The sequence below is a fragment of the Adiantum capillus-veneris genome, chromosome 7 (genome assembly GCF_014529385.1).
Source record: "Adiantum capillus-veneris isolate H3 chromosome 7, ASM1452938v2, whole genome shotgun sequence".
Lineage (NCBI taxonomy): Eukaryota > Viridiplantae > Streptophyta > Polypodiopsida > Polypodiales > Pteridaceae > Adiantum > Adiantum capillus-veneris.
The window spans coordinates 126,914,759-126,937,079 of record NC_140937.1 but is presented as its reverse complement, the minus strand read 5'-3'; the positions used below and the strand labels follow the sequence as shown (position 1 = coordinate 126,937,079).

Below are 22,321 nucleotides of genomic sequence, written 5' to 3'. Positions count from 1 at the left end.
CTTGGATTCTCAACCGTCCTGCTTTTGGTGGACTCAAGGCCTATGCTGCACCAAGTCCTCTTGACATCCCCTCACTTCAAATAGTAGGCAACTCTTTAGCATGAAACTTACCTTTAGTCTAGTTGGAGGGACAACTTGAATCGCAACTTGCTCAAGTATATGCACAACCAATGTTCGAGCTTAGGCTCCTTTTTCTCCCCACATGTACTAGTAGCCATTCCTGTTCTCTCTATATATTATGTTTCTTCTTGTTGATGGAAAGTTTATCATGATTTCATGTATGCTAGGACTACATTGATTCAAATAGGGTCAACTAGAGTGCAAGCAAACCTCTCTTTCTCTTGAGAATGTTGATATAAGCAAGTGTAAGGTCAATAGAAGTAGTGGAAAATTACTTGAATTTGAAACAGTCTTCATTGCATGGACTCATGATTGAGTTTGGAAGATCTCTTCCTCAGCTATTGTGTTTACTAGAAATAAACTCAAGCTTCCTACTACACTTAATTTCTTCAAATGCAACCACCATGCATGACCAATACACCTCCACTTTGGCAATGGTAATTAGGCTGAAATGTGACAAGAAGGTGCCTTGCGTGCATTCCGAGAAGTAAAACAACTTTGTTCTCTCCTTTTTGTGATAACAATGGATGTGGAGCACATGCCTATCCTCCAATTGCACCTCTTGGCTTTCACCTTCATTTCCTCCTTGTCCATGCCTATAGCAATAGTGGAAGACCTCAAAGCCAAGTATCTTGCATAGATAGGCACACCACAACCAAGATTGCATAGAGAGAGACAAGAAGAGCATTAAATAGTATGCGTTGCCTTGAATGTGGTCTCCTTGAAAACTAGCTTGGTATTCAAGTTCCTACTTACTTGGTTTCTTCAATGCCTCCCCCACACACGTGCATGCACACCCACAACATAACCCTATTGGTTTGAGATTTGAATCAATATGCCCACCCTTTTGCAAGACCCCAATTTATGACTCTCCCATAATCCTACCATAGTTGAGACTAGAACACTTTAAACCCCTTTTGTGCACACACTAAGCGAGCGAGTGTTGTCTACTGTCTATCCCTAACGACACACTCCAAGGTGGCGGCACAACTGTTTAGGGTAAAAGACTTTCCCGAACACTGCCTATAAACCCACAAACATTCCTTCATTAGTAGGACTGTAGAACCACGTAAAACCCCCTAAAACCCCTGTGTAAACTCAACCCTTGAATATCAGGGCATCTCTCTCTCTCTCTCTCTCTCTCTCTCTCTCTCTCTCTCTCTCTGTCTGCCGGAGAGAATGGCAGCTTTACTAAGAGGAGGTTCCAGACGTGGGTACCGCTTGATTTCTGTTTGTAGAAATGGCCCTCGCTCAAAGGTTTGCTTGCATGACATACATAAAGTTACGTCAAAACACTTCTCTGCGGCTCATGGACACACGGGCTTTGGCTTCTTCAGCTCCGAGGCTACATCAAATGTAAATGACATCAAGAGTAGAGCTCCCGTGGGGTTCTCCTGTAAGCCTACAGGTAACTATTCTTACATTCTTCCTTTGATTTAAAGGGCAGTTAGAATGCATACTCACTGCAACTGAGTACGTTGTCGTCCTCATTGTTTGTTTTTCATTTGCATCTGTAGTCATGTCTGGTGTTGTAGTCCCTCAACGCCCCAATGGGGTCGAGAGGTAAGGGAATTGTTAGCAATTTTTTTTTTTGGGGGTGAATGAACGGGAAATTGAATTTGATAAGTAACTCTTTCTACAGGAAACCGTGGGAAGTCGTGATTTCCTTATGATTTGCAAGGGCACCACTACTTGAAAGAAAATGGGAAGGGGACGGAGATAGTTAAGAACGGGATTGCAATTTTGTTTTTCTTCTGAATTCTTTGTACATATCTCACATAGGGAACAATCCTCTAAGCACAAAATTGCACCAAAGTAGATAAAAGCACGAGTTCTCCAATTCAGCATTTATGGTGTGATTACAGATACAATTAGAAAAGCACATTCCTTGAGGGCATCTTTGGGCACCAAGCATGAGGAGCTTGCTCCAGGCCATAGAGAGCCTTCTGCAACTTGTAAACCTTGTTGATAAAGTTTCGCATCTCAAGTGAATGCCTAATGCGATCCTACTTATTTAATTTGTCATTTTGGGTATTTATATAACTTATTTGACACGAGTTTGGGTCGGGCAATTCATGTGAGGGGTATATAAGACCTCAAAGGAGTATATAAACACCACCTGCCCCCATTGTAATAATCATCTAATTCATAGCGTGTTTGGTTGGTTTGAGTAATCTCTCTCTCTCTCTCTCTCTCTCTCTCTCTCTCTCTCTCTCTCTTTCTTTCTCACGAATTCTCTGTACACTTCCGCAATGGGAACTTTGACATGGTATCAAAGCACAAGGCTTCGTGATCGTGGGAGAACCACCACGAAAGAGGAGGAGTTTGCATACAAGAGGTGTTCAAGTGGTAGCGTTCTAGATAGAGATTGTGTTTTACGAGTGCTACATTTTTTCGGAGTCGAGATAAAAAGTAGCGTTTTTAGAGGCTAGTGACACATTTTTTCTAGTGGTTGTTGCACTTGTGAGTTTTTTTGGGATGGAGTTTGGTTTGTCTCATGCTATAAAGGTCACTTTTATTAAAACCCTTAGAGCCCTGGCTCACACGCTATAGGATAAGCCTTGTCTTTTTTTGGAAATTGCTTCTTTTTGCGAGGCTTTGTCATCGAAATGACTCCTGTCCGTATGCCAGTGATAAACTTATCAGAGACAAGTATTCTCATTGGAAATTGATCTTGCATTTGTGGTTCCTACAAAAAGGCTTGTGGGTCATCATCGACGACGCGGAAACAAGACTGATGAGGTGCGGCAACAATAGGTGGACTCTGCTTGAGGATATCCATTGATTACAATGCGAGTAATGCGAATGTGGTCAAAGCTCGAAGAGTCTATGATGCGAGCGTTCACCTTGTTGGACATTTATTTTCCATCAAGTTTGAAGCGTGAATTTCCATGCAATCATTTTTTATGAAGGTAAAGCTCAATGTAACAAATTTATGACGTGGCTATTCTGCGGCACAAGAGAAGAGAGGGAGGGTAACCGTATGGAATTGCTGACGTAGCACAACCCGCATCTTTCAGTCAGCCTACTGACGTGGTAGCCCACAGATCGCGGCATAATTCTTGGAAGCGTTGACTCCTTGTGCTGTCACAAAATGATGACATGGCATGGCCTATTGATGGATATGATGGATAAAATGACTATTTTATAAGTTATCCCAACTTACGGGGGTTCTGTTCGATGGGGCCCATAGGGACAGTGGACACAAAGAGATTAAAGAAATTGTGTGCAGCTGCTGACGTGGCAGATTTTCGCAAATCGCATTGACGTGGCAGGCTGTATAGACGTCTGCAATTTGCGTTGACATGATGACGTGGCAGTTGTACGGATTCCCGCAAAACGTGTTGGTTGTTTTTGGGCCAGATGCTTTTGGGACTTCAAGCTTTTGAACTGATTGCTTGTGGGGCGTTGCTTTTGGGCATCCCTTTGTACTGTTTATAAGAGCCCTTGGGGCCTCACTCTGCAGAGCATTTGGACGCAGAGTCTGAGAGTAGAGGTCCCTCAGGAGTTGTACTTTGCAATGATCAATGACAAAGAAATACCGAAAGTGGCGCCGATCTTTGGGGCCAATATTTCTCTGTCCATGTGATTTTGAAGTTTCAGTTCACGTGCTGCTATTGATTTCTCGCTTGGAGTGTACAAGCGTGTTACATTGGTATCAGAGCTCTTCTACGGGTTTTTGTGAAAGAATGCACATGTAGTTTTTTGTGCAAGAGTCTTCGTGTCCCGAACTCGGACTTATTAGCCACTCCCACCCTTCGTCCATCGCGCATCGGACGCGCTCCTGTCTTCATCACTCTTTCTTAAAGGGCATAAGCCATAAAGAACTCCATGTTACTTATGGGTTCTCTCGGAGAATTTGACGAAGATAACACCTTTCGGGTCGGGGGGTGTGGGGGGGGGGGGAGAGAGAAAAGTTGAAATTCGGGGCGGGATTTAAAGAAAAGAATGAAGTACCTTGAGTAGGAGGGGACTTTTTGATCTTCCCTCTATCCCCTCAAAAGGTGCTTTTCCCGTGGAAGTATGTACAATGTTATTGTAAGCATATTTCACTAAAGGTAAGTACTTCTCCCATTGGGACTTTTGATCTACTTCTGTGACATAAGCTTTTAGTAGATCAAGAATTGTTAGGTTAGCTATTTCACTTTGGCCATCCGTTTGTGGGTGATATGCGGAAGAGAAGTTTAGCCTTGTACCTAAATTCTCAAAGAGACCCTTCCAGAAATTACTGGTCATTTAAGGTGTTAGGTGCAGCGGAATGAATGTTTGCGCTTTGCTCAAGATGAGTGCTCCGAACTGTGCTCAAGGTTTCTTTTGTTCTTATGGAAGGGAGAGCCTTCCGTTCTTAATGAGAGAATGCTATGATCACAAACAAAGTGAATGAACACTGTGCGTGCAAGTGTATGAGACTGAGAGATAGAGAGAGAAGAGAATACGACACCAGAAGAGTTGTCAAACCCTCCTCCGAAGGCCCCACTCTCTATGGCGAGAGCGGTCTACTTATGATTGCACAAATCTCTACAATGCTTGGACTTGCCGACGATGTCGACGACGACGAGATGTGCTGAAAATTGAAAATGCTAAGGGCTGAAATTTGCAACTGCTAATGGCTGAAATCTGCAACCTTTTATCTGCTGAATTCTGACTCTATGTCGGTGACGATGTCGATGGCGACGATGCGACGACGACGCGCTGAAAACACAGATGCTGAAATCTGCGTTTTCCGGGCTGAAACTGTAAACCTTGCGGAAACTGACCATGTGGCGAGGAACTGATGCGGGAAGGTGAGATCTGCAAGGTTCGGGACTTGATCTGCGGTGTCTAACTGCTGAAAACTGAAAACACTGATGTTCCTTGCTGTTCCGTTGCGGTAAAGTTGCAAAATGCCGGGGCTGATCTGCAAACCAAAAACGCTAGGGCTGAAATTCTATTGTTGTCGCCGGTTGCTCTGCAAAATGCAAAACGCTAGGATGATTTGAGATTCTGTTGTCGCCGGAATCTGCAAAAGCAAATCGCTGGCTGATCTGGTGATGAAAACGCTAGGTGATGGCTCTACTCCAAAAATGCTAGGTCTCTTGGGGGGGGGGGTTCTGCTGAGAAGTTGCATGTTGAGCGTATGCTTCTGCTACCTCTTCTGCCATTTAGTGCTAGCTCTACTTTGCTTATATACAAACTTAGCAAAATTGCCCTACCTACTTTTGTTGGAAAGTCACTTAAATTAATAAGTGAAAATGCCAAAAATAGGTAAAATAGGCTAAATGCACTGGAAAATTCCCTTGATGGAATCTGATGGATTTTGGTGGGAATACTGATGATCATGCTGTGTGAAACCAGAGGATATGCATCTACACTAAGTGACTGGGCATGCACGGTCTACGAATAGACTCACAAAAGTGCCAGATCACTTCTAAATCTAGACTGACTGGACTGACTGAACCTTGATCATGCTGTAGCTTGTCCACGGACACATAGGGTTGGATGTGTCACGTGACATAAGGATCTCTATCCGACACTATGGACATTGGCAAGCCGTGGTACTTGAAGATTTGTGATATAAAGAGGGTTGCTATTTGATAGGCATTGATAGTCTTTTTGACAGGTATGAAATGTGCTTGTTTGCTAAACTTGTCCACTATCGTCCATATTGCTGTATTCCCATGGATAGACTTGGGCAATCCAAAGATAAAATCCATGGATATGCTCTCCCATGGTGAATTAGGAATTGGCAAAGGTTGAAGCAATCCAGGTTGCTTCCCTCTATCAAACTTCGTCTTTTGGCATACCACACATTTTGAACATACTCTTATATGTTTGTTTTCATGGCAGGCCAATAGAAGTATGTTTCTATCCCTTTTAGGGTAGATTGAATCCCTCTATGCCCCGCATAAGGAGCATGAGATTCATACATTACTTTCTGATGTAGTAAGTTAGTAACGCATAGCCTGTTGCCATAGAGAAGATAACCATCTTGTAAGGTAAATGGTTCTTCCTTCTTCCCTAGTGCAAGGGTTGAAATCACATCTTTAAAATCGGGATCGATAGCGTACTCATCTATCATAGAAGATAGATCATTGTGAGTTGCTATGGATACCGCATTCACTCTCGGTCGTCTTGCCAACAGTGTGAGCAATATGAAAATGGAATTGCGAAAGGAAATTTGCCCATCTCATTTGTTTGTCAGAGAGCTTGGTCTGCGTCATGAAGTACTTAAGGCTTTGGTGATCCGTTCGCAGAATGAAAGGAGTCCCCAATAAATAGTGCTTCCACGAGTCTAGAGCATGTAGAACTGCTAAGAGTTCCTTCTCATATATACCTAGAGCTTGCTCAACAGGGTCGAGCCATTGACTTTCATAGGCTACGGCGTGCCCTTCTTGCAGCAAAACAACTCCAAAGCAATCACCACAGGCGTCACATTGGACCCAAGGGTTTTGAGAGATCCGGTAGTGTAAGCACAGGTTGAGAGATAAGCTTCTCTTTAAGCTTTTCGAAAGCATTGTTCTCCTTGGTGGATCATATATACCTAACGTTTTTCTTTGTTAGGTCATGTAATGGTTCTGCGATTTGTGAGAATTTTTCTATGAAGCGTCTATAGTATGCACACATACCTATAAAGCTTCTTAGTCCATGTAGATTCCTTGGATTAGGCCATCTTTTTCTTATCTCTAACTTTGATGGATCCATTTGGATGCCATCTTGAGAGATAATGTGACCTAAATACCGAATCTCTTGTAAGAAAAATTCACTTTTCTTTCGATTTATGTAAAGTTTATTCTCTTGTAAAACTTGAAATATTACGTGGAGGTGTTGCTTGTGTTCGTCTAATGAATTAGAAATGATTATATCATCAAAGAACACTCCAGTAAAGCTTCGGTGAGGCCTGGATAGCTTCTCCATCATACGGTTGAATGTGGTTGGTGCATTGGTCAAGCGAAAAGGCATGACAATGTACTCGTAAAGACCAAACGTAGTGCGAAATGTGGTCTTTATTACAATGTCTTGATCAACTATTTTTATTTGATGATAGCCACTTTTTAGGTCAATCCTACTGAAGTAGGTGGACCCCTGTAGGTTATCAAATAGGTCTTCTACTCGTGGAACGGGAAATCTATTCTTGATAGTGATTCTATTTAGTGCTCTATAGTCGACACACATACGATATGTGCCATTTTTCTTTTGCACTAATAAAACTAGCGAACAAAATGGAGATGAGCTAAGCCTAACCATGCCTTTCTCAACCAACTCATGTACTTGCCGCATAATCTCCTCTTGTTGAGCTTGAGAAACTTGATAAGGAGGTTTATTAGGCGGCGAGCTTCCGGAAGAAGTTCAATTGCATGGTCATCATCCCCTCGTTTGGGAGGTAGCTCACAAGGGATGTCGTCAATAAAAACATCTTGGAATCCCTTTAGGAAATTGGATAACTCTAATTCCTTTGATTGTCTATATCTACTTTTGCTAAAACATTAGGTTCATTTTGAGAATCTTTAACAAAAATCATGTAATTGGAAATAGAACTCTTTATTGACTTATTGAAAGCTTGCTTATGTACAATCGGTATGGTGCTACCCGACTCCTTAGCATCTATGTACATGTCTTTTCCCCTGTACCTAAAATAGATTTGTCTTTCAAGGAATTTAACATTGGCAACCATGCGATCAAACCCTGGTGCCCCTAGGATTACATCCTCATGTTTGAGAGGAGAGATGAAGAAATTCTCCTTGTCCACATAGCTTTGGACATGGAGCCTCAATTTCCCAATTAAGGGAGTGACTGAGGCTTCTTGTCCCTTGAAAGCATCATCCACAGGTAGGACATCTCCCATCTCATAGGCTTGAATGCCTAGCTTGGTGGCCAACTCTGTGGATATGAAATTGTGAGTAGAACCAGGGTCAAAGAGAATGAAAGCATCATGTTCTCTTACCTTTCCCCAAGCATGATATAGAGGAGATCCTTTGTGATGAGCATCCTCTTCTTGAATTTCGACTATTCTTTTCGATAGCGCTCTAGCTCTTTAGGAGAGTTTATTTTTGCCTTTATAAACTCCTTTCTCCTTGGCTTTGTTGTTGTTGGAGTTGCCTTTGGGAGACTTTTGGACGTTGTCCTTCCCCTTAGGCTCACTACGGTCCTTGTTTTCCATGGGCTTAAGATTTCTCTTAGCCCCTTGTTGGAAGTTGATTCTTAAAGCCACCATGGTATGGTATATGACCGCAGATATGGTGCGAGGCCTTTGGGAGTTAATATACTCCGCCATATCCTCATATAAATCCGCACAAAATTGTTGTTTTTGCTCTTCAAAATCCATCTTTTTGTAGACAGTGACTTTGAGATGTAAATCCCAAAACTTGTCTACATATTTGTGAATAGATTCATAGGGAGAGGGCTTCAAGCTTTGCCATTCTGTGAGAACTTTGTCTTTGGCATCGCTAGCCAAAAATAGCTTCATGATGGAAGCTCTTAAAGCTTTCCATGTTCGTGGAGCTTCACCATTTACTCGTAGGCTAGACCGCCATTGCCTTGCGGACTTTTGAAAATGCATAGCTACATGACGTAGCTTAGAGGACTCCGTGAAGCCCTCATCTCCAAGCGCCGCATCGAATTGTTGGATAAAGGCCAAGACTTTGTGCGTAGCACCAAAGGTGCCATTGTAGGTAAGGAAAGAGATGTTCTTTCCTCCCTCTTTGAACTTTTTGAGCTTGGACGACCTTTTCCAGGCAGCATAGGATTTCCTATGGCCTCTTCTCTTGGGCGGTTCGAAAGCTGCACCATCACTTTCTTCAGAAGAGGAAGAGGATGAGGAGGATTGAGAAGAGGGTGACCTCTTTCTCGCCTTTTTCTTCCCTTGTTCCTCCTCTTCTACACCATTACTTTCTTTAGAAGAGGAAGAGGATGAGGAAGATGGAGAAGAGGGTGACCTCTTTTTCGTATTTTTCTTCTCTTGTTTCCTTTCTTCCCTCTTTGAATTATGGTGAAGAGGAGTATGCGATGGTCTTCTCCATTTAGGGGGTGTTGGAGAGCGTTTTGCCCGTCGTCTTCGTGGAGCTATCTCCGCCGAGGTGGTAGGAGACTCACTTATTTCTCGTTCTTTTGGTGGGGGCTCTACCATTGAAACTTGGGCTCTCCTTTGAGAGGGAGATGCCTCATCGAGTAGTAAGTTTTTGAGCCCTTTGTACGGATCCTCCTCTTCTTCCCTTATTGGAGAGAGTCCTCTTTTGGAAGTCTCACCAGGAGCTTTCCTAGGTACTCTCTCTTCTTGGTGGGGAGTTTGGAGAATACCATGGGTGCGCAATTGCTGTAGCACTTCACCTTGGAGGGATGGATTGCCTAGGGCTTGTTGAAGCCTAGAAACAAGATAGTTTACAAGCATAGGGGCATAATTAGTTGCTCTTTTATTAGCAAAATCAAAGCTATCAACATTCATTTCAATCTCTTTTCCCTTGTCAGCCATACTAGCAAATTTTAGATGTAAATTTTTACTTGTACTTCTGCACTTCAAGCCCTAGTTGCTACTTCTCTTTACCTTCAAAGATAAGCACTCAAGCATCTATACCCGTGGCTCAAATATTATTAATTGCAAGGAATAGAAGAGAGGGTTTCATAGAGCCGAAACAAGATCAATAGCTCAATAATGGTTAAGCCATAGGCAAGCCCCGTAGGACTCCATTATTAAGACCATAGCTCTCGACGATATCTCTGTTAATTGCATAAAGCAGGCGTGCTTCAAGGATGGAAAAGCCCTATTCTACTTACTCTTTTGCAATTAATAACACCAACCATTTGTAGCAAGCTTGAGGATCTCTCTTCTTGAGCAAGAAAAGAGAAACCAATAGCTCTGATACCAATGTAACATTTAATGCACTAGTAACTTGTGTGTAGCAGAAAATGATTACATAGTGAGCATTTCATTAAGAACAAGTTCCTAATGAGCATAGAGAGAGTACTTAGTTGAAGACAACAACATAGCAATTACATCTAGCTAGTTTGGCATAGACAATACTTGAAAAGAGAGAAATAGAACAATTGACAATAGTTGAGGACCAAATTTACATGGAGCTGGTCCCTCCTCCAAAAAGGCTTTGTATTATAGCTTCTCTCATCAAGGGAGACTTTTATACAACACAATCATTGTGTTCCTTGACAAAACTCGTTGGTGCAATGAAGATGGAAGCTTCATGCACCAAATTATACTTAAAACACACACCTAGTGTGTCACAAGACGGGCACCACGTGCCAATAGAAAAGAACATACTGAACAAACTTTTAGCTCTTCAATAACAACTGAATTGAGTGAGAGAGAGAGAGACGACACGCGACACGGAGTGGTGGAATTCCACCCCAGAGAGTATTGGCCCCAAACCTTGGCGCCCCTTTCTGTATTTCTTTATATTGCACCAACACAGTACAAGCCGGTACTCTAGACTCTGCACCTTCTCTAGGAAGCATACCAGAGAATGAGCCCTAACCTCATATTTAAAGGCCCTTGGCCTGAAAAGCAGTTTACATGAAAAGCCTTCAAACTCAGAAGCTTCCGGTCCAAAAAGCAATGCCAAAAGTTGCCGACGTAATTTACGGAAATCCATACAGCTGCCACATCATCAGCCAGCGCAAACCGTGGAAATCCGTTCAGCTTGCCACATCATCATGTCAGTGCAATTTTCGAAAACTGCCACATCATTCGCCGGGTCTTGCTTTATTTTAATCTTTATGTCACTTGGGGCCCCATCAAACGGGGTCCCCATAAGTTGGTAGGACTTCTTCTGTTACTTACTCTTCTTAGGGTTTAGGCCCCTTGGCCAGCATTTGTAAGTTGGCTCCATTCTTTAGGCTTGACACGTAAGCAGTTTGTTACATCTCCCCTTCTTGAAAGAGAGTAATCGTCCGTGATTACAACATATCTGCAAAACAACTCAAGTTAGCTTAAAAAAATTTCCGAGGGTCATTTCGAGGGACATTCCGAGGGACAATCAATCTACTCTTTTTGTTAAGGAGTTAGCTTCTCCTTTCGGCTCTTTTGATCAAGGAGTTAGCTTCTCCTTTCGTCTAGATCAGAACTCTTGATATTCCGGCGTAGTAAAATTAGCCATCACACTGTTAGGTGCAGCGGAATGAATGTTGTATTTTCTCAAGATTAGTGATCTTTATTGCTCAAGGTTCCTTTTAGTTCTTAGGGAAAGAGAGAGCTTTTCGTCTTATGGAGAGTGCTATGATCACGAACAAAGTGAGTGGATTGTGGGTGCAAGTGAATGAGACTGAGAGAAGGAGAGAGAAGAGATACGACACCCGAGAGGTTGTATAACCCTCCTCCGAAGGCTCCAGTCTCATCGGCGAGAGTGGTCTACTTTGATTGCACAAAGGTGTACAATGCGAATGCAATGGACTGATGCAATGGAACTATGCCGATGCCGACGACGGTGATGACGACGACGACTTGATGGTTGAAATCTGGGATCTTCTAATTGCTGAATTCGGGGGCATGTTTTGGTGGCTGAAAATGACTGTTTTGGCTACGTTTTCTTTGGCTAATGATGGGGGAACTTCTACAACTATTCTGAGCTGTATCTGCTACTGTTCATCTGCTGAAAACTGCGAGTATCTGCTGCGGTTAGGGGCTGAAAACCACTAACGCTGGCTGAGATGTCCTTTAGCCAAAAATGCTGAAGCTTGCTTGGGCAAAAACGCTGGTGGCTGAAATGGAAAACGCTGGGATGGGCAGCAGGGTCTAGCGTTAGTACTTGTTGAGAAAAACGTTGAAAGGCTGAAGTGACTTGTAGGCGTTTTTGCTGAGGACTGAGATCCCAAACGCTAGGCCTTGGTGCTGATCTACAGGGGAATTGTCGCCAGAAGGGGGAAAGCTTCAAGGCGAGGGATGATGTTGTGGAAACGCCAAGGGGATGGGAGAAGAAGATGGCGAGGCTAAGTCCTGAGGGTGTTGAGGGGGGGGGTACTGCTGAGAAGTTGCCTGTTGAGCGGGAAGCTCCTGCTGCCTCTTCTGCCAGAAAGTGCTAACTTGGGTTTGCCTATATATTAACTTAGCAAAATTGCCCTACCTACTTTTGTTGGAAAGTCACTTAAAAATAATAAGTGAAAATAACCAATAAATAGGAAAATAGGCTAAATGCACTGGAAAATTCCCCTAATTGATGCTAATGGATTCTGATGGGAATATCACTGATCATGCTGTGTGCAACCGGAGGATATGCATCTATGCTAAGTGATTGGGCATGCACGGTCTACGAATAGACTCACAAAAGTGCCAGATCACTGCTAATCTAGACTGACTGAACTGACGAGAACCCTGCTATGGTGTAGCTTGTCCACGGACACAGGGGGTTGGGATGTGTCACGTGACATCCCCTCCTTTTCAAAGTGAGGTACTGGTACCGAACTGTATGGCGTTGAGGGAGATCGCCAACAACATCCGGAATCCTGGAAGGGACTCTTCGCCGGCCCACTCTGATGTGTGGGTCGTGCGGTACTTGAACTTCATAAAGGTCTGCAACGCTTGCTTCTTTGGGCCGCACCGAAAGCGACTCAAAGTCTTTTGAATCTCCTTTCTTGTGTCAACTTCGTCTAGAGTCCTGCTTCTTCCGTCTTCAAGAATCTCCATGGCTGAAATTTCCTGAAACCATCTCCAACACAAAACCATGAACATACCCATTCCATGTAAAGTGAAGGAAAAAAATCGTGTTTTCTCTAAAGACTGTGTATGCAATGTAGATGAACATAGAGACGGAGTGACAACCCGTTCATCAAACCATGCAAACAATGAGATCGAATCTTTTCTATTTGATCAAAATCATCTAATTGTGGCAAATCACAATGGAAATGCCCATGCTTGGTGCTCATACAATCATGTGCTCGTTTGGAAGCTGTATCATGCCAAGGAAGAGACATAAAATGTGACTTCTTGACATACAGACTTTTCAACTTTTCATGAAAATTCCGCATACATTCGTGCTCATCCATGAGAGAAACGTGCTCAACATACAATATGTCATGCCTAGGAAAAGGGATCACATAACGATGTTGACTAAAATACAAGAAACCTTCACGAATGAACCACTCGAACAATGCGTGCGTATCAATCATGCGAACACATAATACTTCCTGTGAGGGTTCTTTGGACCAAGGCTCGAGAGCCAAGATCGCTTCTTCGGGATCTATCGAATCGTCTTGTGGGTGATATGTGGACCTCGACTCGAAAGCCAAGATCGATTCTTGGTGATTGATCGAATCTACAACGAGGTTAGCTTCGTTAGAAAAAGCAGCAACTAACACATCATCCTTGTGAACAATCACATCATCTTCATGCAATTCATCATGCTTGTCTTTTTTATCCAAATCATCATGCTTCTCATAATCATGCAAGTTCTGTGTGTCATGCTGTGGAGAAAAAGAGACTGAGAGAGTCTCCTTATCTCGAATCCTTTCAACCTTGTCCTGCATATTAGCAATGAGAGATGGAGAAGGAGCAGTGTCCACTCCGTAGGAGAATCACTTTTGGCATTGAGAGTTAAAGTGTTAGCCTCCCAATCAACGAGAGGGTTTATTTCACGAAACCATTTCATGCCTAAAATCATATCACATCCTGAGAGAGGAAAAACAACAAATCTTCTAGTGAAGGTGTCACAAAAATACGGAAGCGTAAACTGACGTTTAATTGCACTTCAAATACTCAAGAGAATTAGAGGGAGAGAGAAAACTTGACACTCCGTTGGGGACCATAAGATGGGCTGGTCCCCCCCCCCATAAAGAGAATATCTTTATTACTAAGGGAGAATCTTTACAAGCAAAGGAATGGGGCATACGCCCGTCCTCTATTCTTTCTTCTGTTCTGTTCTGACTACTGACTGAGAAAGTGTTTCCACTTTCTTTCTGCTTAGGGGATTTCCCCTCTTCTGCGAGACTGGTTGGAAGCTCTCGAAAAGAGAGTCTATCTTCCAAAACAGCTCATCGGAAGCTCTCACAGAGGAGAGTCCATCTTCCGTTATGTGTTGCCTTCATGCTCATTCATTCATGCATCGAACACAAAAGAGAAACAAGCAAAATGCACACGCACATGCTTGCTGTAATTTTCTGCACATAACCTGAAATTCTTACCTATGCACACCCCTACGCCGAAACAGAGGTCTTCTTCGCGATGGAATCGCGCCAAACTTGATGTAGACTTAGGATAAGGAGAGAGAAGAGAATTTCTATGGCTGATCTGCTGAAAACAGCCCTAATCGAGGTGATTAGGGGCTGAAAACAGAGAATTATAGCAGCTGCACTCTACTAAGAGAGCGTCTACGGCAGCTTCTCGCGATGAAACTTCACCAGAAGGTGTCTATGACTGTGAGATCCCTTGTTCTTGACAATGGGAGCACAAGGCTACCACATATGTCGCAAGGGGCTGTTCTCAAGCTTCAATGGAGGGCTCCACCGCGTAGAGCACGCTCACATTAGGGGGGGGTAGGTGCACTGCCAGCCCTGAAAATGGGGGAGGGGGGGCTCCTAAATAGCCATCAGGGAGAGGGGGCGCTAGGAAGAGAGAGAGGGTGAGAGTGAGAGTGAGAGAGTTAGTTTGCATTGGTAAGTGTGCCACTTGGCACACTTACTTTAAAAACTTAAAAACCATTCAACTTTTGACTTTAAAAACTTCTAGCTCATTCATTAAAAATGTGCAACTAACTAACAAATGCTACCAATGATTCTTTTATGAGAACACCAAAGGTCTGCCAGCGCAATGCTGCACTGGCACTGCACTGCCTTTACTTGTTCACACTTGTCCGGCCGCCTGCTCGGGCACGGACCGTTAAATTTAATTTAACGAAACTTACCCTAAGGCTTTATTAGCTTTATTAGCCTTAGGGTCACTGTTCTAAGGACCCCATCTCATTCATGTGCTTGTACTGACGCGCGTATTTTTCCTGAGCCTAAAATCTGAGGCTATTGCTTACCCCTTTCTGAAGACCCAATTTCCCAATCACTAGGGCTTCAGGGTAATTTCTGCTAAGGTCCCTCTGAGGTGTTGTGGCCCGCATTTAGGCTCACCTGAGGCCTTAGAACTGCTAGGTCTATTCTGGTGTGCACACAACTAATTAGATAATTCTTTTCTCGTAAATAAATTAATTATTTACAAAGTCTGACTTAGTTACAGAAGGCTTGTTGAATTGCAAACAACACATCAAGGCACTCGTTCGTGATGAGAGCGTCCATACCAGGACGAAAGCCAGAGACCTCGATAGGAGATCTCGGACTAACTTCGAGGCGGGCTCTCTCAACAAGAGAGGGGCTGATCACATCATGCATACTACCTGGGTCAAACAATATGACAAAACGGTGCCCCGATGTACGACCATAACATTTAATGAGAGAATCATCAATGGGAGGGTCCTGAGAACCTTTGGGCACAATCGTGTTATCATTCATTGCATTGACAGATGTAGTGGGTGCTGTGGGTTCTTTAGATTCATTCGATTCAAGCTTAGGACATGTTCTTTTTATGTGACCCTTAATGTGACAATGAAAACAACGACCTTCTTTAGAATAAGTGCTTTGTTCTTTCGAAGTGATGTATTCTCCTACAATTCCTTGTGCTACCTTTTCATCTGGAGTAAGCTTAGGTTTAGCAGTTGTGTTAGCTTTACCCTTAGATTCATTGGAAGAATTCTTTGATGAGAGATTGTTGGGAGATTGGTTAGAAGAGTTATCATTCTTACCATTCTTACCGTTCTGCGGGTTCTGAGAAGTCTGCGAGGTACTTGTGGAAGTCTTGTTCTCCTTAGGCTTTCCCTTGTTGTGCTTCATCTCCTGTGCGAGAGCAATTGCTACCGCCTTGTTGAGATCGATTGGATCGAATACCTCGACATCGTACTTGATATACTCGTCCAATCCAAAGAGAAAAGCCTCTTTGCGCTCATCATCCGACATGCATAATTGGGTACCTAGCTGCAAAACACGATTAGAAGAAGACATAACCGGCATACCATTTTGCTTGAGAGCGCGCCAATCGTCCTTCAATCGTGCAAGGTACTGAGGTGGCATAAACCGCGCCTTGAGCTTGTCTTGGAAATCAACCCAACTAAAAGAGAGGGGCATGAAATCGTCGGCTGCCTCTAGGTGCGCGGCTAGCTGTGCTTCTTGCCATCCGTGGTACCAATTGATGGCATCACTGGCAAGGTACATAACTGCCGTTAAAACTTTGCTATTTCCTTTCTTCTTAGTTGTCGCAAAATAAGCATTAAATTGATGCAACCAAGAATGAATAACTGTAGCATCCATCTTACCGTGATACTTACTGAAAGTCAACTTTTTTGTAACTGGATGGTTGGAATCCGCGTCGTGGCTTGCGCCACTTGACGAACTTCCACGATCTTTGGGTGGTTCGGTCTTCGAGGCTAGGATGTGGGAAATAAATTCTTGATGACGAATCTCCCTTTGAGCCTCTCGTTCATCGTGCTCGCGTTCGAAAGCAAGTCGATTTTCTTCTTGTTTTGCGGCAAGAGCAAGGCGCTCACGGTCCTAAGCAAGGCGATTTTCTTCTTGTTTTGCGGCAAGTGTGGCGTTTCTTTCATCACGCTTGCGGTCCTTGGCTTCTTGTGCACGGTCCTTTGCTGCTTGTTCTTCTGCTTTGTTTGCGAGTTGTGCTAATGCAACTCGATTCGTTTCTTGTTGTTGTGCCATCATGTCCAACATCGACTTGACCATCATCTCCATAGGAGTGAGGACAACTCGTGGCGTAGATGGCGAAGGGGGAGGGTTGGAAAAATCTCCTGGTGGGGAGAATCCTTCGTCGCCTCTCTCATGCTTATCACCTGAATCCGAAGTATCCATGCCGCTTCGGGTGACGAACATGCACTAGGATCTTGGGGTCTTAAGCTCGCGAGGAACTTGGGTTCTTGAGGTCCTTGCTTCGTGAGAATCTTGAGGTTCTTGAGTCTTGAAGGTCTTGGGTTCTTGGGGTTCTTGAGATTGTCTTTCGCTTGCAAATCGTGTTGGAGAAGGATCTTCTCTTTACCCGAGTTCTACTCCTTTCTGCGGGCGCACCCCTTGGCGGCCTTGCGCTCACACCAAGGTTGCTTTTTCCGACCTCACGTGGATTGGACGGCCGCTAAGTGCACGGTCCGCTCTCAATGAGTGAAAAGAGACACAAGGGGAGGTTGGACAAGCCCTTCACAAATGCTCACATGTGCATGTTACAAGACATAGAAACATAAAGCCGCCGATGAACACTCCTCCCGCATAACCTAACACTGTCACAAGACAGGCACCGACGTGCCAGTAGAAAACAATAGACTGAACAAACTTTTAGCACTTCAATAACAACTGAATTGAGTGAGAGAGAGAGATGACACGCGACACGGAGTGGCGGAATTTCACCCCAGAGAGTATTGGCCCCAAACCTTGGCGCCCCTTTCGGTATTTCTTTATATTGCACCAACACAGTACAAGCCGGTACTCCAGACTCTGCACCTTCTCCAAGAAGCATACCAGAGAATGAACCCTAACCTCATATTTAAAGGCCCTTGGCCTGAAAAGCAGTTTACATGAAAAGCCTTCAAACTCAAAAGCTTCTGGTCCAAAAAGCAATGCCAAAAGCTGCCAGCGTAATTTACGAAAATCCGTACAGCTGCCACGTCATCAGCCAGCGAAAAACGCGGAAATCCGTATAGCGTGCCACGTCATCATGTCAACGCAATTTTTGGAAACTGCCACGTAATCCGCTGCGGGTCCTACTTTATTTTAATCTTTATGTCACTTGGGGCCCCATCGGACGGGTTCCCCATAAGTTGGTAGGACTTCTTCTGTTACTTGATCTTATTAGGGTTTAGGCCCCTCTGCCGGCATCTGTAAGTTGGCTCCATTCTATAGGCTTTGATACGTGAGCAGTTTGTTACATAGTGGGCCTAGCCTCAGTCCTAAGACCTCACACACCTTCAAAGATGGTGAGAGCTAGCAAGGATTGAGGAAAGATTGAGAGGAAGAAGATGTATCTTATGAGAAAGAAGTGTTCTCCTCACATAATCACTCTAATAGCACAGCTTAGCTTAGTAATTAGCATGGTAGAGGAGATGAGCATGCCATTGAAGCTTGGCTCTTGGTTGGATTTGCATTCTCTAGCCCAAGAGTTGTTGGTGTAGGCCTCTACTTCTCAATGCTTGGAGAAGGAGATGGAGTTCTTGCTCAAGATGTGAGTAGTGTGTGTGTGTAGCAAAAATTGGTTAGTTTAAAATGCCAACCTCTCTCTCTTCTTGGTCGACCCCTCTTCCCATTTGCTCTTGCTGGCTTCCCATAGGCTCCTGCAGAGTTTATCCAATAACAATTAAGAAGCATAGTTGATGGCCTTGTGACAAGTGTCCCCCTTTCCCCTTTTGTGAGAGCTTTAGGTAATTGAAGTAATTTATTTAAACTCTCATTGGACCTTTTAGTCTTCTGGCCAATAGGAATCAAGGTCCACTTCAAAGCATACATGTGATGCTGGTAGTGTTTTTGTACAACAAATGAACACTACACACTTTTGTCCCAGAGATCACCCGCCGGTATGAGCAAGGTCCAGGTGAGTTTCAGGGACAATAGTATAGAGAAAGACAACTGAAACAAGTTCCAGGGTCTGCCAAGAAAAGCCCACTTGGAGCCGTGGCTATTTTGGCATAGTGGGCATGTTGTCGACTTTGCTTGCTTTTCATCGTGTCAAGTACTGAAGTGTATTTATCTAAGGTTTACTATGTGAAGTTGCTATCTTAATACAACAGGCATCTTCAGATTTCAAGTTCTTAAAAGAAGGAATTTGCTTATAAGACGTGTGGTAGATTAAAGCTTTTGTTTATTTTGTTGAATTGTGAATGGTACTCTGCACATGGAAGCTTTTGTTTTGAATGGATATGAGATTTTTGTGGTTACTCTTACAATTTTCACCATCAAGGGAGGCTTTCTTTTTTATTAAAATTCTCAGTCCTTTGCCACCCAAATTGGAGGGAAACAGCCGTTTTGCGAAGGTTAATTTTTGGTTGTACATGTTTTGAGAGGATGTCATCACAATTGGTTTTCTTTTTACTAGTTTCTCTGAGTGAAGTCCAACTGTGGCCTCCACACTTTCAATGTTAGAAAAAATGTCTTTTGTTAGAATTTTATGTTTTCTATGAAAGGGTTTTCAAAATTGCCGATGATATAGTTGAATCTTGGAATTTTGGGTTTTCTTCTCTGTGGAAAGGTCATGTTTCAAACTATGTGCCCTCTCGAGTTTCCATTGTTTTATCATTTTATGCAAGGGTTAATCCATTAGGTAAGATCATGTCACAGAGCAGACTGTTAAGTACTTGGAAATGTAGGCGGGCTGTTTGACTACATAAATACCTAAATTCCAAGAGTTGATTTATACTTTCTGTGCAGGTCACAAAAGAAACAGAGTTGGACTTTCTTGGACAGGATGGAGGCCTTTCTCATCAATTGACGATTTTCAATCTGCAGTCTTATCAATGGACCGGACAGAGGCTGAGACCGAACACACCTCAGCTGAAAATGTTGAGGATTTTGATTTCACAAATTTCCCAGCCCTCAAAAGTAGCTTTTTTGAGAATTACGAGCGCCCAAATGAGATGCTTGTGCCTAAGAAACGTGTAAATTGGCAGACCAAAGTTAAATCTTTTGGTGCAGATAAAAAGTTGACTCTAGACTCTATCCCTAAACCAAGAGGTCGTACGTATGATTTTGGTTTGGGGAGTTCAGCCGCTAAGCCTCCACCATTGGAAGCAGGTGCAAGGCCTCAAGGCGGATTTGATATTAACATCTCTTTCAATAAACAGGAAGTAGGTACTTGTGAGAGTTCTGTGTTGCCTCAAAGGCAGTCTTGCCTCCCATCTAAGATTTTTGTGACAAACAAGCTATCAGAGTCTCAAATGAGTTCTCATGTTAGTGAAGTCCAGGATTCTCAAATGATTGACGATAGAGATTTTCAAATCCATGAAAACAGGGATTTTCAAACAACTGAAGAAAGCGTCCTCGATCATGAACAAGATCTTTTGTGGGATCCGTACAATGTCGGTGATGAGCAGCTCAAATCGAGTGAGTTTCTCAGCTAGTGATCCTCCATCAACTCCTCCTGCATGTATATTTATCTCCTCAGATTGAATTGGGATCCCCAGAACACGATGGAAGCAACAATCCATCTATATGACTAGTCGGTACCATGTTTTGTAGTGTTAGTTTGCCTCTAGAATTCACAGAGATGGTGGTCAAAGGCAGGCTCTTTTCTTGTGCTAAGGCTCAGGTTGTAGAGAGGGATATTCAGACCAAATACTTCGTTTTTTGGACTTCAGACCAAGCTTTTCATCTGTCAAAGCATCAACCACACATGCATAACCAGAGTTTCAACAATGTAAAAATATCTTTTTGTAAAGTTGACATGACCTATATTTTATTATGATGCAGTCTCCAAGGTGGGCTGTCGGACAGGGTCATGTTCAAAGCAGCCCAAAAAATTGTAATGGAGGTTTTGTAGTAAGCAGAGTATGGGCACAGGTCTATTGCATGCAGGACACATTTTATGTTATGGATCGCTTATGTTGTTCACAGGAAACGTCTCGGTGGTGTTCATGTGGGACACCCATGAATGACTTTATTGCCTGGCATTGTGAATTCTGGGGCTGCCATCTTGGGGCGGAAGCAGTGGCAATGGACGCTAGTGTGCTGGAGATTGGACCAAGCCTCTTCAAATTGGTTTCCTTCAAAGTGGCGGTATTAATGAGGGATATCACATGAATGGCTCTGAAAGGGCTTATTTTCTGGGGGTGCCATCTTGGGGCCGGGGTGGCGGTAATGGAATGAGCCTCTTGAAAGTGGTTTCCTCTGACTTGTCCCTTCATTCTTCACATACTTCCTTGGCTGGCTAAGTCCAGATGGTCTGCTGTAGTTACAGTTTTCTGAGATTTGTATTGCCTTTCGTCAGGTCTGCCATTGCCAAGTGTTCGTGACCTTGAGCATAGACGCCTAAGCTGTACAGCCTCCTTTGTCCTCTGTTTGTCCATCTACCTTTGTTATCAGAATTTGGCATTTGGTGCAAAGAAACGATGTTTGTTTATTCGCCAGGATACTAGAATATATGCTCTTATGTGCAGCATGCTGGGCAAATTCAGCTGCTTTCACAACCAGCATTTGCAAAGCAAGTTTTCTGGTTTGTAGCTCAATTCTTGCGAAGTTGCTATTCTTGCTTGTGTGTTTGTAGCACGCTTACTAGCATGCATTTCTTTGCTTTTGGAAGCAAGCAGTGGCAATTGAAGCTTTTTGTGGATTGTGCCTGGGACTGTGTCAATAAATGGCAGGGGTTGGGGCAGGGGGATTTATAGTTGAAATCAAGCTAAATCACGGACTGTTGGACGGATTGGAGAACTAGGCCATGGCTTGGGCAAGGGTATCTATGGTGGAAAGTCAGCAAATCACGAGGAATCTGAACTAATGACAAGGGTATAGTGATTTTAGGGCCACAATTTATTGACATTAAAATGTATAGGAGATATTGCTGGATTATAATTTGGTGAGCAAAGACTAAACGGGGGATTCATTCGAAACTTAAAGTGGGCAGTTTTGAGTGGGTGTTTTTATTGTGGCAAGGCAGAATAGATACCTCAACATAGTGGAGAAGACTAACACAGAGTGAGGTGTGTACACTATTCTCCAGCATATAAGTGAACTTGCGATGATCTGGGAGCACCCGGAGAACTTTGGCTTTTATTGTAAACTAAAGAGGAAAACTGAAAGGACTTATACGTAATTAGGATTTCTTTGCGTCCTTCAAAATGAAGTGTTTCAAAGACTAGATCTAAAGTTGCTGATGGGAGCTAGCTCAGTTGGTTCAAGCAATTGACTTCCGTGACTTGGGTCATGGGTTCCATTGAGATTCAGTGATGCTTGAAGGCACATTTGTAGCTTACAAGTCGGAATGCTCGTACTTAACAAAAAGAAAAAGAAAAAAGACTAGATCTAAAGTATTGTAGTCTGATTCGGATTAGGACACAAAACTCCATCTAATCATGATTGACCGTGAGAGAGGGGTCTTCAAAGCTATTGCTACATTGATTAAGCTTGGGAGAAGGCTCCTTACTCAATGCCCATATGATGGAAACGCTGCTAGAGTTTCTTTTGCTCATTGGTACATTGATTAAGCTTGGGAGAAGGCTCCTTGCTCATTTGCCCATCTGATGGAAATGCTTCTAGAGCTTCTTTTGCT

General features: G+C 43.3%; 1 protein-coding gene across 1 annotated transcript; it reads left to right on the top strand.

Moving 5' to 3' along the window:
• Positions 1-1,153: 1,153 nt before the first annotated feature.
• LOC147454585 (uncharacterized) lies at positions 1,154-21,004 on the top strand. Its single transcript, XM_086516487.1, has 4 exons — positions 1,154-1,528; positions 19,489-20,160; positions 20,527-20,534; positions 20,671-21,004. Exons 1-4 carry the CDS (start codon positions 1,300-1,302, stop codon positions 20,854-20,856), a joined length of 1,095 nt encoding a protein of 364 aa, XP_086372613.1. The 5' UTR covers positions 1,154-1,299; the 3' UTR covers positions 20,857-21,004.
• The last annotated feature ends 1,317 nt before the right edge of the window (positions 21,005-22,321 follow it).